The following is a 15,699-nucleotide window of genomic DNA, read 5'->3' as shown; positions in this document are numbered from 1 at the left end:
TCCAATGAACACAGAGAACCAGATATAAGGGAAGTCCCAGAGTGAGCAGGTGAACATATAGTTCTTTTCTGCTGCTTGCCAGTCCAGCCAGCCCTCCACTCTATACACATTGCCTTTTTTTCTGGTCTCAACATTCTCCAGTTCAAGTGGGACTACTTCAGATGGTTGTTTGTTTTACCAGGAGGCAGATTTGAGAGGCTGCCAAATTTGGCTTTTTCCATGCAAACAACCTTCGTGTATACTAGGACATTCAGGTGATGAGATCACTCAAGGTAGGAAAGGGCTTCCAAATTTTAGCTGGAGGAGAATCTGGCCATTTTCTGAAGCTTTGACAGAAAATGTCTAAATAGCCCTGGTGAACAAGTGATCCATATATGTCAGAGGTTGAATACAAGCACATATACACATATACATGCACACCACACAATACACCCACACCACACATGATATACACATACCACATATACAACATACCACACACACACAAAATATACATATACTCTGTCTTGTAAGACTGGCAGACCTGAGCACAAAGTAGAAGGTAAAAACCCAGGATGCTTCTTTGGGCCATGAAGAACGAGGCCCCTCCTTTTCCTCTGTTTAGAACACTGTTCCTGTTATTAGCATGTGGGTCCATTCCGCCCCCAAATCAAATCTCCAGAGAGACCTTCTCTGAAAGCCCCCTGGTGGTCTCTCTCTCTATTTCCTTCATAGCACTTACATGTTATGGTTAATTGTCTACATTCTTTGCTCCATTGAAATGTAAGCTCTGGGAGGAGAGGGACTCATTATAGCATCTCGTGCGTCAAGTGTATCCGACTATCTGTTAAGTAGCTGAATAAACAAGAACACGAGCTTAGATATAGATCATAGTCAGAGCATACACTAGAGGGAAGAATATACTCTTTATGGGAAGGACCCTTTTCTTAAGTCTTCTTTTCATTTCCAATGTTGTTTTTATTCTGAGAGGTCCAATGTCCCTTGCTCTAACCCAAACCCTAACCCTAACCTCATCTGACAATCTAGCCTTGAAATTTCGGGATAGTCTTCCACAAATGGTAAATTTTTTCACTTGTGGTCTATTTCAACTACCTACTTCTTACTTTTGTAATCTTAAATTACAGTGAACTACCTGGGATCATAAGGCAAGAAACTTATGATCCCAGGTAGTTCACTGTAATTTAAGTGGAATGGAAATTCTCATTGGAGTGAGAATGGAAATTCTCATTGGGAACTTAGCCAGGGTTCAGGAAGCCAAGACATTAAATCAATTTGCGGAGCATCTGCATGGGTCTGGGGTCAGAGTTGCAAAGCCTGGTGCTCAGGATGTCCATGAGCAACCTGGATTCCAGAAAGCAGCCTGGGATAAACCAGCAGTTCTAACCCGCATGGATAAGGGGGTGGGAACAGGGAAGATGCACGGGTAGGTAAAGACCCGGGCTGGGTGACCCACACAAGGGGCCAGAAAGAATTATTAGTGATGTTTCTTGCTCCTCCAAGCCACTGAAAGACTACTGACATGGGTAGAGGACAGGAGGCAGGGATGGAGTTAGAGTGCTTCTTGGAAACCCAGAGTCCTCTCTGTCAGCTACGACAACCTGGCTTCTGACTCCTCCATCCCCCCAAATCTGCCTTGTGCCAGTGATGTCCTTCCATCACATTCCAATAGCCAGTTTTCATCTTTATTTTACTGGGCCTCTTGGCTGCATATGACTTTGTTGATGGCCCTTCCTTCTCAAAATGCTATACTCTCCAGGCTTTCAGGGCAGCACTTTCTCTCTGACCACTTTGACTGTCTGCTCTCTGTCTTTGTCTAGGAATCCTTATTCCCTTTCTCCTTCCAGCTGGTGGTTCTCAAGGTCTGCTCTGTGCCTTCTTATGCCTTAATTTTACAGATGCCCTGTAGTGATCTCTTTTACTGTCATGGATTCTTCTTGCACTCAGAATCTGAGGATGACCAGAACCACATCCCTGGCACAGTTCTTCTATTCCTGAGCTACAGGAGCATGTGTTCAGCAGCCTTCTGTATATCTCTCCCTGGATTTCTCCTGGATATCCTGAGTTCAATACATCCCCTAATGAATTCCAAGTCTTCCCAACTTCCTTTCATTCCAGTATTGCTTATTAGAGTTGGAAGGTCTATCATCTGCCCAGTCACTCAAGCAAAAAACCTAGAAGTCAAACCTCACTGGTTCTTCCTCCTTACTACTCACAGCTATCATTTCGCTCATCCATTCAACAAATTTTAATCAGGCCCTGTGATTTACTGGGTATTGTTCTAACTGTGGGCTAAACAGTGGTAAGTGAAACAGATATAATTGCTGCCTTCATGAAGAATGCAAACTACTGGTTGATTTTATTTTAAGTGATTTTTTTCCTGTCCTTTTTTTTCTTTAGTAACAGTAGTTGGCAAGTACTAGCTGCTCAATTAATCCTCATTGAATGAATGAATACATGAGGATGTTACTATCTGAACATCTGCTGTCTGCATAGCACAGAATATGACACAGCAATTCGGTATCATTAAAAATACTTCTAAGCACGTATTATGAATCAATAAAAGCCAAAACATCTGGCCAATTTAGCTGGAAAATCCCCAATGAAGCATTAGTATGTTTTATCTGTGTTATGCAAACACTCAGATGGTTGGGGCTTCTATGGAAGTGACTGGGCGTTTTGGCACAGACTAGGCTCAGCCAGACCAGTCTTGAGCTCGTCCAGGGACACATTATGTCTCTGAATTACACATATGGCTAACTGACTCCTAGAGTGAAGCATAAGTACAAGCTAAATGCTTCTGACTATTTTAATCAGCTCAGTTATTTCCAAAATGTTGTTAGTGCCACAAGGTCATTTGTAAATATCCGAACTTATTCATTGGCTCTTTAGTCTGATGGCATCAAAATGAATGGAAATTATTCATGTTGGAATGGCACAGATGAGTTATATCCCAGCAAAACTCAGGCATCTTAGAAATACATGGTTTAAATACCAAGAATGACAATTGTTGGCTAATAATGACATCTTTTACAATAACGTCTAGATAACATCATGTAATGGCTTTAGGAAATAAGCAAAGACTATTTCAATTATTTGTATACAAATTAACCAGACCAATCAATCACAGAATAAAATCAACCACATCGACTTCTCTTCTTGGATATCAGTTGTTAGCAACAAGGTCAGGTACACTTGAGATTAGAATGATAAGAAATTTTCTCAATTTCCACATCTTTAAATAAAGACAGCTTTTTAAAAACAAAAGCTGAAACAAAAGCAGATCTGAGAGAGAGCGAGCTTTATGCAGAGTTACTGAGGTATTCAGGGGGAGGCGTGCGCATTCTCTTTAATAACTAGCATTCAGGCTCAAGCTAACAAGAGGCAGAAGCAGCAGCGAGGGCACTGCTAGCTGGCCATGCACCAACTCCAGAGGTATATAAGACGATGATTCTATATACCATCAAACTGTACCATGCACCCCAATTCAGAGATGGAAAGGATTAGGCACGGTAATCAGTTATGGTCATCATAAGTTTTGAGAAAAATGAAACTCTCACAAACACCTCAGAGTTGACTCTTTGCAAAGCGTGCAGACTAAATCCAATCTGCAGCCTTTCCCAGGGGGAATATGGTCCATGCATTACCTCATAACTTCTTCCAACAGAATGGGAAAAAACTAAAGATAAACTTGCCTCAGAGTTCCCCCATTAAGCTTTCAAATGCAGACGAAAGAGGGAAGACTTTCAACATTTTAACCTTTTCCATCTCAAATTTCTCTATGCAGACAGATTTTTTTAAAAATCTACACATTAGTGGGAAATGTTCAAGTCTGTGGAATTAAAGCTGCAGACACTATGAGCTTGGTCTGCTTACTCCCTTGTACTCTTAGCTCCTTGGCTCAGGATCACATCAAGAACTGTCAGGCAAACCATCTCTTGGCTTTTTTCATTTGTTTCTTTAAAAAAGTATGACAGAGTTACACTATTTAACTTACATGAATTTAATTCTTTTTGCTCTGGACAAATAGTTAAAAAAATCCATATTAGAACAGTTGATTTTGCCAGTGCTCTGAATAAGCATTCTAAGGAGGGCAGAATTTCTGTTGCTGACCTTGCTAACTTCCGTCTCTAGTGCTCTGGCTCTGAGCATCTCCTTAGCTTTCATGTGAGTCCAGTATTTTTTAAAAACACTTTTGGTTATTGGTGGTTAACTCCTGTTTTCTGGCTTTGTTAGCCCTGTCCTTCCTTTGTGTATAAGATGCAAATCCATCCTATATAATAATAGAATTACGTAGGTGGCTTTAAAATTGAATGCTCCCCTTGAATTCCCTAACTCTGGGCATCCCATGGTGCTACTTTCAATCTCTCAAATCAATGGTGCCCTCTGGTCTATGATCTCAGAGGGCAACTCAGAACTGCTAATGGCCAGTTACCTAAAAAGGGGCATTCTTATGCACTTGACCTTTCTTTTTAGTTTAATAACAGCAGGTTTATCTTTTTCAAAGTGAGTGATTTATTTGAGGTGGGATAAAATTACATTTCAACTTCATGTGATGCTTATTTTTAGTGAGGTTAAAAAAAAAAAAGAAAGGAAAAGAAAAGGAAGAGAGTGTTAGGAATCTGCTGGCATTTCTGGCATTTCCTGAAATTACATAGAGGTTAATTCTGTCCCAAGGAGATACAGAGATGTGTTTGATCATTTGCAATTATGGTGCTCAAGGAGAAAAGGTTAAAGATGAATCAGTTTTCTCAGAGGCATCTGGGCTGGAGATGCACCGAGCATGCATTTGTGGCCAAGCAGAAAAAGGGACAGAGGACTTACATTCTGCTTCCCCACGATGTTATCAAAAGGCAGCTCGGGGCTCCAGGATCCTTCTGTGAATGTTGCCCCGCTGTTTCTTCGGTCTGAGGGGCTCACAGACTCCTTGATTATATCTTCAGGCAAGGACAGCAGACTGTCCTCAGGCTGCTTAATTAAATAGGTTTCTATATTATGCTTCCTTAAGAATTCGTTCCTCTCTTTACCGTGACCCTCTTCCACATTATAGTCACCGTTGAGGCAGTCCAGTGTGGCTTTGGAAATGTGAATCCTCCTGTTTGTACAAAGCACAGGTCATTATACATTCCTGACGTTGCTTGCATAGTTGCTGGTTTTTTGTCCCGCGCTAAGCCAATATCAGGGCTGCACACGGTTACATTAGAACATGACTTCATGGACAATACTTGTCCTCCTGAAAAGGAGAAAGAATTAAAGAAAATAGAAGTATAAGAATAAATTCATGAGCAGGTTATTACTGAATTCACAAGAAACATTGCAACCTGTGATCAATACAGCCCGGCTGAGCCACACTGCAGCACTTGTTTTGGCTTTTCTTATGTCAGTCTGATCCCAGTGAACTTTAAGAATCAATGAGGTTTTTTTTTGGTAGTCTTGATTATATTGGAAAAACAAGTGCTGTAAATGTTTCTGGATCCCAGTGAACTTTAAGAATCAATGAGGTTTTTTTTTTGGTAGTCTTGATTATATTGGAAAAACAAGTGCTATAAATGTTTCTGGATCCCAGTGGCAATTATTGTCCAAATTGCCAGACAACAACTGTTAACATACTGCCTTGGGATTTTTCCTATCCTTTACCAGTTTTCCTGTATTTGTTCCTTGTTTCTCCAACTTGTTTATAATCTTCTTAAGAAAAAGGGCAGGACTTATAAGTCCCTAGGGCTATATTGAGGGTCCTTTGGGAAAACCACCGTAAGATATAATTTCTTCTATAACACGTACTATAAGGATCAGAGAACAAAGCTGCAGGCTGGCATCTGGCTAGGCCATCCCCAAGTGACTCACTGCTGCACACTTGTCAGCCGCTCTAGCTCATGACTAAAATTTCTTTTTGAGAAGTAATATATGACATCAGGGCCTTAAGGAAATAATATATGACATCAAGGCCTTAAGGAAATAATATATGACATCAGGGCCTTAAGGAAAAGACTTGATTTGTTGAAACTTCATATGGTGAATTCTTCTGGGGAAGAGTTTTTCTGTACTCATAACTGTCTAACTGCATCAGATGACGTACTGTGCTGGACTGGGGTCAGGGTAGATGAGCAAGGTGGTCTGGATTCCATCCCTAGCTTTACCACTTGCCATCTTGCCCACAGATAATTGGGCAAATTATTTAACCTTCCTATAAGTTAGAAAAACTCATAAAAATGAGAAATATAATATTATGTACCTCATAAGGTCACTGCTTTATATGAGTTGCTTTGTGTAAGGTAGTCACAACAGTGCATGGTATACTAGATGTACCACACAAGCAAATCGTTAGGTTATTAGGAATATCCTAAAAAGTGCCATTGTGATCCTATTACTACTGTGTTTCCATGCCTCCTTCAGGCTTATGGGGACAGTCTAACTTCTGAGTAAGGCCTCTATTCTCTGGCCTGTCGCTTCAAAGCTCATTTTCTGAAGCTCCTCCTTTATAGCTTTCTATGCTGCCTCCAACTATTCAAGTAATCAACAATTCTCCAAATTCAGTGTGCTATTGCACGTGTACTAACAGGTTCCTACTCCTAGATTTATCTCAAAGTCATTTCCGTACGTCTACTTCAGGGCTCTGCTCCTTTGAACAACTGAGTGAATAAGGTAGATGCTTAATATCTTGCTTGGATTTTGTGATTCTAAATAATATATCCAAAGAAACAAAGGAGTTAAAAAATATTTAAGAGGGGAATTTTAAAATGCATTGTACTCTTAGTACTATTTCCACTTTTTCCTTTCACACGTCTAACCCATTCTGCTAAATTTATTCTTCCAGAAAGGATAGTTCATTGCAAAGGAGGTGTAAAGAAATAGAAACTACAATGTACCTCCAGTCATTTAACGCGTGCTCTCTACATCTCCCAAATAAGTATCCTCATGTGTAGTCATTGATTTCAAGTGTAAGATATTACAAATATATGTGAAAGAAGTTGGAGCTGTCTTGAGAAATGTGTTGGATTGATACAACATCCTCTGGCTGGGCGCGAGGGCTCCCTCCTGTAATCCCAGCACTCTGGGAGGCCGAGGCAGGTGGATCATCTGAGCTCGGGAGTTCCAGACCAGCCTAAATGAAGCAAGACCCCATCTCTACTAACAACAGAAAAACTAGCCTGGCATTGTGGTGGGCAGTTGTAGTCCCAGCTACTTGGGAGGCTGAGACAAGTGGATCACTTGAGCCCGAGAGTTTGAGGTTGCTATGATGCACTCTACCCAGGGTGAGAAAGTGAGACTCTGTCTCAAAAAACAAACAAAAACAAATAACCCCCCCACACACCGGAAACAAAACATTCTCAAGATGAATTTTGTTAATACATATGAACTCAGTGTTGTTGACCTGATAAAACAGTAGTTCTCAACCTTCCTAATGCCATGACCCTTTAATACAGTTCCCCATGTTGTGGTGACCCCAGCCATAAAATTATTTTCATTGCTACTTTATAACTCTAATTTTGCTACGGTTATGAATTATAATGTAAATATCTGATATGCAGGATGGATTATATTTCAATCCCTGTGAAAGGGTCATGCAACCCCCAAAGGGATCACAACCCATAGGTTGAGAACCGCTGTGATAAAGTAACAAATCATTTGACTCTCCATGAAAGGGACGTCCAGTCTGCTTTCTTGGATCTAGCTCAGAATTAAGTGCTTGGAAGGCTGACTTTTTTCCCTAGGCAAAATGAATGCCCCAGAAATAATTTGTAAAAAGTTTGGTAGCTGACTTTCTTTGAAAATGATGGAATATCAACCTATTTAGCATTCTCTCTGGATTCTACATTTTATTATTCTGCTGTCAGTACACAGGGGGATTGATAATTAATAACTCAGTAGACACTGAATCGAGATTGTTTTTCCAGTAGTGAAAGAAAGCCTCGCCTTCACTTATCACTAATCCTTATGCTGAAGTTCTAATCACTAGACACTTAAATGTTTTGGTAGAAACTTGGTTTTAGATGTTTCTTTTCATCCTTGCTATGAGCTTGAGCTTTTGGGTAAGGTGTTTGCAGATGAGATTCTGTAGATTACATTTCCCCCTAAGGAGGTGAGTCAGTTTTCAGGCAATATTCTCGTATGTTGAATCTCAAGTAAACCTGACATTTTCCGATAATTTTGAATGCCAGGATACATAATAAGTAAGATCTAGCAATTACATAACACTTATTTTGCAGGCATGTTACCTTGAAGCCAGAGGTGTGTTTCAGTCCATGGCTTATCTCATATACTTTCCATTCTTTCAATAGCCCCAGATGACTGGCATTTATTTTTCTCATTTTTCAGATTGTGAAAATGTCCCAGAGACAATATGTGCTGACCTTCTCTCAATACGGCAGTGCTGTATTGAGAGAAGAACCTTGCCAGCTGTATCACATGGCAGCTATAGTTGCAATTAATATTTATTAAGCACGAGATAAAGGATTTTATATGTAACTTAATGTAATAACAGCTCAAGAATGTTGGTCCTCAAGGTTTATTACCAAGACCACCATCACCTGGGGACTTGTTAGAAAGGCAGTCTGGGGTCTCACTCTAGACAGATGGAATGAGAGACCCTGAGAGTGAGGCCCAGCAACCTGTTGTTTAACAAACCGCTGGAGAATCACTGCTGTAGACATTCAAGGCTCAGAAGGCGTAAAGAAAAAATGTGAAAAACCCCCAGAAAAATATGAACCCTCCCCCAAATCACAAACTGTAAACTGTTCTGTTCTTCCTGCCTTTGTGCACATTGGCAACAATCTATGACTAAGCAGGGCCACATGCCCTATAGGAGACTAAGAGCCTTGTAGACATCTTCACATTTGAAACTAAAATTTTGAGGTTGATAGTGTTTTCAGCCCAATCTTAACAGTGAAGAAACTGGGCAGGGAGATGAAGGCACCTGCCCCAACTTCCATCATCGGTAAGTAGTAAACCCATGGTTCACATTATATTTAAACTTAGTCACTTTTCTGTTTCTTAATATGACTGAGCACAATAGCTAGACTGTCTTCCAGACACCAAGGTGGCATCTTAGAAACCCTCGAAGCTATATCTAAGGTTTCCAAGGGGAATCTATTGAGTATATGGGTAAGTCTCATTCATCTATGCTTTTAAGACACAGGCCTGGAAACACAGATGAGTTGGCTGTTTAATTTCAGCAAAACTCAAAGAATTTAAAGATATAGGAAGCTCAGTGGTGACCCATCAGGCTTACTGTAGTTGTACAGCTGTGGGAGCAGTGGAGACTCACCACAGATAGGGAGGGAGCCCTGTGAGAACAATACCTGACGTGGCTTGTCCCTGTGTGGCATACACTGCACTTAACACCCATTGCCCAGGGCAGGAGATCTGTGAGGTAAGTTATGACCATTTAGCAGATAAAGAAACAAATTCTCATTCTCTCTTTCTCAGCAGTAAAGAAAATGAGAATCAGAGGGGTTAAGCACTGGCTTGAGATCACATAGAATTTTGTAAGCCCCAAATCACACAAAAATCATATGCCAGGTGTGGTACATTCTTTACATAATTTACTGAAGATCTTAGTAGGGGGAAGAGTGAGAATCCTGGTTTCTCTGATTCTACCTCCTGTAGTCTTTTTTCTCCCATGATATCATATTACCTGTCAGGAAATGTAATTTTTTTTTTTTTTTTTTTGAGATGGAGCCTCAAGCTATCCCCCTGGGTAGAGTGCCATGGCATCACGCTCACAGCAACCTCCAACTCCTGGGCTCAAGCGAGTCTCCTGCCTCAGCCTCCCAAGTAGCTGGGACCACAGGTGCCCGCCACAATGCCTAGCCATTTTTTGGTTGCAGCCATCATTGTTGTTTGGCGGACCTGGGCTGGGGATTTGAACCTGCCACCTTAGGTGTATATGGCTCGCGCCTTAGCCGCTTGAGCCACAGGTGCTGAGCCAGGAAATGTAATTTTCAAGGAATGATGGCAGATACCAGAAAAATCTGTGAGTCCCTAGGCAGGTCTAAGGGTAGGCTATCTGCTATTCTATTTATCACAAACCAATTTATCATCTATCATCTATCTATGTATCATCATCTAAACATCCATCATTTCTCAGAAAGAGAGGCTGCCAAAAGTAAGCGCAACTCACTGACTTGTATATTTTTGAGATCTTTTTAGGTCCAACCTGTGTGAACAGAATCTTGATGCCACTTTTGACACTCAGTTGGCTTTAGCAGGCCACTAGCTCCTTTGGGGGGAGATTCTCTATCAATAAGTCTTGCCAGCCAAATTTGAAGAGTTGAGATTTCAAGGAAGACCCGTCCTGAATTGAGTCCTACGCCTTAGGTAGAAAATCAGTAGGTCTTAACTCTGGTTGTCTGCTAGAACTGATCTAAGAACTTAAGAGAGATTCTGCAAAGATATGCTTTAGATGAAGCAGCATAGAGTCTGAAAACCAGTATTTTTAAAATGTTCCTTTGGTGATTCCAATGGGTAGCTGTGTCCAAGAACCAATGCTGGGTAGTGACCTGAACACCTCAGTGTTGTCCCACTGTCCTTGCTGCTCTGATACATTTAGCAAGATTTGGGGGGATAATAGCTGTGTGATGTTGTAATATCTGGTCTTCCTCCCGATAATTGCTTCTTAGATCTCTACCTCTGAATTCTGCACCAAGGAAATGTGCGGTCAAAAAGTGAGCAAATCACAACAGTTTATCAAGGAAAGGGATTTGCTTTGGCTTACCCGGGGATTCCTCCAGATTCCAGTTTGTTTGCAATGTCCACATCCCAAGACCAGACATCAAACTGCCACTTCCTCAGTCCCAACACTCCACATAGCACCGAGCCCGAGTGGATTCCAATCCGCATGTCAACGTCGTGCTTTGTCCTTGACCGCACATACCTGTTGACAGAGGTGAATAGAGAGATGCACGTGTAAGGTGAGAGCAGGCAGCCTTGGCTCCAGGCTCCAGTCCCAGTCTGCCTATCTGCAGTTCAACTCTTGCCTATTCAAATTCCACCTCTTCCCTGAATCCTTCTTGGGTTCTGTAATAACTGGAAGGATTCTCTTCCTCCTCTGAACACCCCTAGCCTATTATCTTTACCTTTAAAGGCTTTTATAAACCTTCCCAACCCTGCTTTATAACCTCTACCTCAGAGAACGACACTAGCATTTTGTTTCTACTCAGTAATGCATAAACTTGGGGCAGATTATGGATTCTGTAGTTCATTACACATTCCATTTCTAACCAAAATTTTAACTGTTTCCTCTTGCTAGTCCTTCTGTGAACAACCTATTTCAAGCCAGCATCATGCCTCAGTCTGGGATCCATGCTTCCACTCAACCTCTGTCCAACCTATTCTGTTCATGGCTGCCAGAGACTACTACTGAACACATCCCTCCTTCACCCTCCTTCACTCTTTTCTAACCTCCTACGCTTTAGAGCAGGAGTTCTCTGTCCCAGGGTAGAGCTGGGCCATCCATTGAGATGCAGGAAGAAAATGTTAGTACTTCCATTCACAGCTTTGGCCAGTTATCTTGAAAAAGCTTGACCAAAATATGATCTACGGGTTGACCTTAGTGAACTTACAGAGTCCATGTCAGGCCATCCTCTGTCTGTAAGCATGGAGAAAGCATCTTCAGAAAAGAAGATTTCTATCATTGGAAAATTTCCTACAGTTGGATTCATCTCTTCTTCACTTTCAGAGTATTTTGAACAATTCTAGTTTGTTATTAAATGATGTCATTTATGTAGAAATTCAAATGGTGATTATAATACTTTGAAATAGAATAGGTAGAATAATCTTCTTTGCACAAAAATAGAGTGGTTATGTTACTTCAGAATGCTTAAAAAGAGTTGTCTAACGTAAAGATGAGTTGTCCATCTTTCTTTGACAAAAAGACAAGTGTTTCAAATTTGCTGACTTTTTTGTGATAATGGGTTGCCATTAATATTCCTTCTAGCATATATTTGGGGAAAAAACCGCAAACCTGTTTAATTTGTTTCTTCAAACTCAAGATGACAGCTTAACAGTATGTGGGAAAGTAACTGATTTTTAAAGAAATTGATGCTTTGAAGAGAGAATTTTGAAAATGGAAGTTTTGGAAATGTTTCTATCTTTACAAGAAATTTGTTGTCAAACCTGTTATTTTAAATCACCTATCAAGATTATCAGAGCTGCATATTTACTAATCTGTTTAAAAATCTTCCAAAGGAGTTTCAGTGAGGTTTGAAGCTATTTGTTAAAAATATAAAAATGCATTACCTTCTAATGATCTTATAAAAGTAATCGACAGAGACATCAAGGAAGAAAAAAATTTTACCAGACAGACTTACACAGAAATTTGGCATAAGTGATTAGTGCCATGACAAATCCTACCCAAGGATCCTGCCTGTGTTTATAACATATATATTTGGCTCTGATATCTATTAAAGCCAGGTATAGAAATAAATTGAATTTGGAACCTGATCTTTATGTTACTATGGCATAAACTATAGTAATTAAAAAAAAAAAAAAGAGTATGGGCTCAGCGCCTGTAGCTTAAGTGGCTAAGGTGCCAGCCACCTACACCAGAGCTGGCAGGTTCCAATCCAGCCTGAGCCCGCCAAACAATGACAACTACAATGAAAAAATAGCCAGGCATTGTGGCAGGCACCTGTAGTCCCAGCTACTTAGGAGGCTGAGGCAAGAGAATCACTTAAGCCCAGGCGTTGGAGGTTGCTGTGAGCTGTGATGCCATAGCACTCTACCCAGGGTGACAGCTTAAGGCTCTGTCTCAAAAAAAAAAAAAAAAAATATATATATATATATATATATAAAATAAAAAATAGAGTATGGTCAAACCCACTGCTGTAAGGTATAGTAAAAGCAGAGAGGTTTGTGTACTGAAATTAACTTAAAAATATTTGAATTATTATTTTCATCATAATCTAAAATCTATATTTCATTTATATCTTACAGCATGTTTTTGAACATGTAAATATAATAGAATAGATAATAAATATATTTTTATTAGATTTTACATGTCTTCCTATAGTTTCATTGATGAAGATGGGCTCAAAATATTCAGAGAGTCTGGCCTGTAAGATTAAAATGGAAAATTCCTAGTCTGGCATACAAACTTCTTCATGATCTGTCCTGTGTCTCGGTTACTCCTCTCATTTCTCATGCACCCATGAGACTCCAGGCACCTGCACACAGTCCTTGTCCGAACCTTGTGTACCTCCTTCCCTCTCTGGGCCTGTGGAGTGTTCAGTGCCTCCTTAGTTGAAGAGCTCTTACTCATCTTTTAGGGTGCAGCTTGGGTGTAGCATTTGCCAGGAAACTGCCCTGATTTCTCTGTCTGGATTATGTGCCTTTCCCTGTGTTCTCACTGCTTCCTGGGTGAACAATAAGCAGGGTTCGGTGTTACTATCACTTGTCTTTTGTACAGTAATTGAGGGTAGGAACTTTGTATGACTGCTCTGTATTCCTCTCTGGACTCTGGACTGTGTCTGGCAATTGTTTATTGAGTAGGTGAGTGGGTGGACGGATGAGTCTTCAATAGGCTCCATTAATATCCCCACATGTCCAAGCTCCTTGATAAACAGTATAAGCTCCTTGAGGGCAATATTCCTGTCTGAGTCATCCTTGCATCTCAGCCTCATGCCTTTCATACAGATGGCTTAAAACAGCCCCTCGCCCCTCCCCCCCATTTTAAAAGAATGAATGAATGATTATTAAGTAAAGTTGAATTGAGAATATGAAAATACTGAAATATATCAGGTATTAGAAAGACAAGCCATGAACCTTAGAAGAAAAGCTTGTAATTAAAGTGTGAGGTGTGTCTTGACCCTGGGGAAGTTCCTAGTTTCTGGGTCATGGTTTTGACTTTGAAGGTAAAATGTATATAGTACCCTATACCCACGGACAAGAGCTTAATAAGGCAAGAGAAGAAATAGTGCCCAGGCCTTGAGAGGAGTGTGTCAGTTTCTGATGCCCGTCCCAGGGGGCTTCCGTGAGGGAGATTATTGAGAGCCCAGTTGTGATGGCCGCCAGTCATGCTCACTGCTGTAGTATCTAGGTGTGCAGGAGGACCTCACCCTTCTGCATGTTGTGTGTGAGCATAAGTAACGCATGTCACTTCTGAGCAGATACTTTAGGCGCCTGATCAACCACACTTTTCAAATAGATTTTTCTCTTCTGTATCCATCATCAGTTAAGGAGCTCGTGATGAAGCCTTCCTAACCAGGGTCCGTGAATCAGCATGAAGTATAACGGTACCCTGCCATCTCCCATCCTCCCATAACAGATACAAAATACCAAAGAAAAGTAAATCCTTGTCATTATAAGCCACTGAGAATTTGGGGGATATTTGTACTTCAGCATAACCAAGACCATCCTGAACGACATAGTTGTCAATCACATGTTACCTCTTCCTTATTTCTCTATTACACGACCGTCACTGTGGGGTGAGGGTTAATATCATGTTCTCTAGGGCCAGACTGCTGTCACTTAACTGCCTGCCTGGGTCATAGGGAAGTTAGTCAACTTTCCTAGAGATGCTTCAATCTCTACATCTATAAAATATTAATAATAACAGTATTGTCAAATAAAAAAAAGTTAAGTGAATAAACTTCCCCAGTGGAGAGAGTTTAGAATAGCATTTGGCATATACCAAGGGCTACTTAGCTGCCTATCATTTGGGAAGGATCTGGGGCCTAGGAAAATAAAGAGCATTTTCTATGCCCAGAAAGATGGCAGGCAGGATGGTAGGACTACACCGGCACTTTTGTGTTTTTAAACCCCACATTCTTGCAATACAAGCATGATGCCTGGCATGTGACCCTGGGAAATAGCTTAATCTGACCCTGAGTATCAACAGATGTAAAATAAGACTGTACCTGGCTGCTTCACTCACAGAGCTGTTGTGAGCCCCAAAGGAGACAATGAATGTTAAAGTGCTTTGCCAACTAATTGTGAGGGACTATTAAACAGCACACAGTGCTAATGTCATTAAGCAATTAACATTATACAGGGGATGTGCTGGAGCATCTTAATGAAAAGACATTTCTATGTTTTATTTTCCTCTGCAAAACAAAAATTCTAACCAGAAGGCTTCAAATTTCTTTACTGTACTGCTTCTTCTTCCTCTTCCTTTTTGTTATGTCTGAGATTTTACTTAAATAAAAGCTAAGAATGAAACTATGTAAAAATAACTAATAATTTACAAACACTGATCCTCTTTGCAAAGGCTACCCTGTGGTAGCAGACACACAACATATATTTCAAGATAAATTTTTACAGAGAGGACCTTGGAGCATTCTTGAAGCTAAAATGGGAGCAATTCTGCTCTGAGTTACAAGTCTTATTCAATTCTTCCAGAGAAGAACCCTGGGGGACGTTTGGTGGCCTCAACAGCCACAAATTAAGAGAAAATAACTGTAGATCATCTGCATTCTAAACATTGGCACTTTCTCTGTTTTCTCCATACGCTCTGCGGTTCTGGAGGGCAGCGATGCCACTTCTCATTTCCACTTAGCACATAAGCCCAGTCAGTGCTCAGAAGTGGTATTGAAATGATGGATGAAGCTCAATGGCTCTCTTGCTTCACAGGCCTGTGTCTGTACCAAGATGGATCTAAGAATCCCAGAGGAACCACTATGAGGCCTTTGGACCTGCCAGTTGGGGAGGGAAGCAAACCATCTCCTTCTCAACAGAGCATGTCTACTCTGTGGTTTTCATGGTGGG

The 15,699-nt window shown here is 40.7% G+C and overlaps 1 protein-coding gene across 2 annotated transcripts in view; it reads right to left on the bottom strand.

Annotated features, from left to right (window-relative positions):
* ADCY8 (adenylate cyclase 8) overlaps positions 1 to 15,699 on the bottom strand; it is a 251,173-nt gene that overhangs the window by 104,930 nt on the left and 130,544 nt on the right. For both annotated transcript variants that reach the window (XM_003782340.2, XM_012810007.2), the window contains exons 6-7: positions 10,712 to 10,870; positions 4,822 to 5,092 (exon numbers count right to left, since the gene is read on the bottom strand). In XM_003782340.2, coding sequence (XP_003782388.1) covers positions 4,822 to 5,092; positions 10,712 to 10,870 — 430 coding nt within the window. The remainder of the gene's footprint in view (positions 1 to 4,821; positions 5,093 to 10,711; positions 10,871 to 15,699) is intronic.

Source organism: Otolemur garnettii, unplaced genomic scaffold, assembly GCF_000181295.1.
Source record: "Otolemur garnettii isolate 467f Iridium unplaced genomic scaffold, OtoGar3 scaffold00004, whole genome shotgun sequence".
NCBI classification, from domain to species: domain Eukaryota; kingdom Metazoa; phylum Chordata; class Mammalia; order Primates; family Galagidae; genus Otolemur; species Otolemur garnettii.
This window is presented reverse-complemented; position numbering and strand designations above follow the sequence as displayed.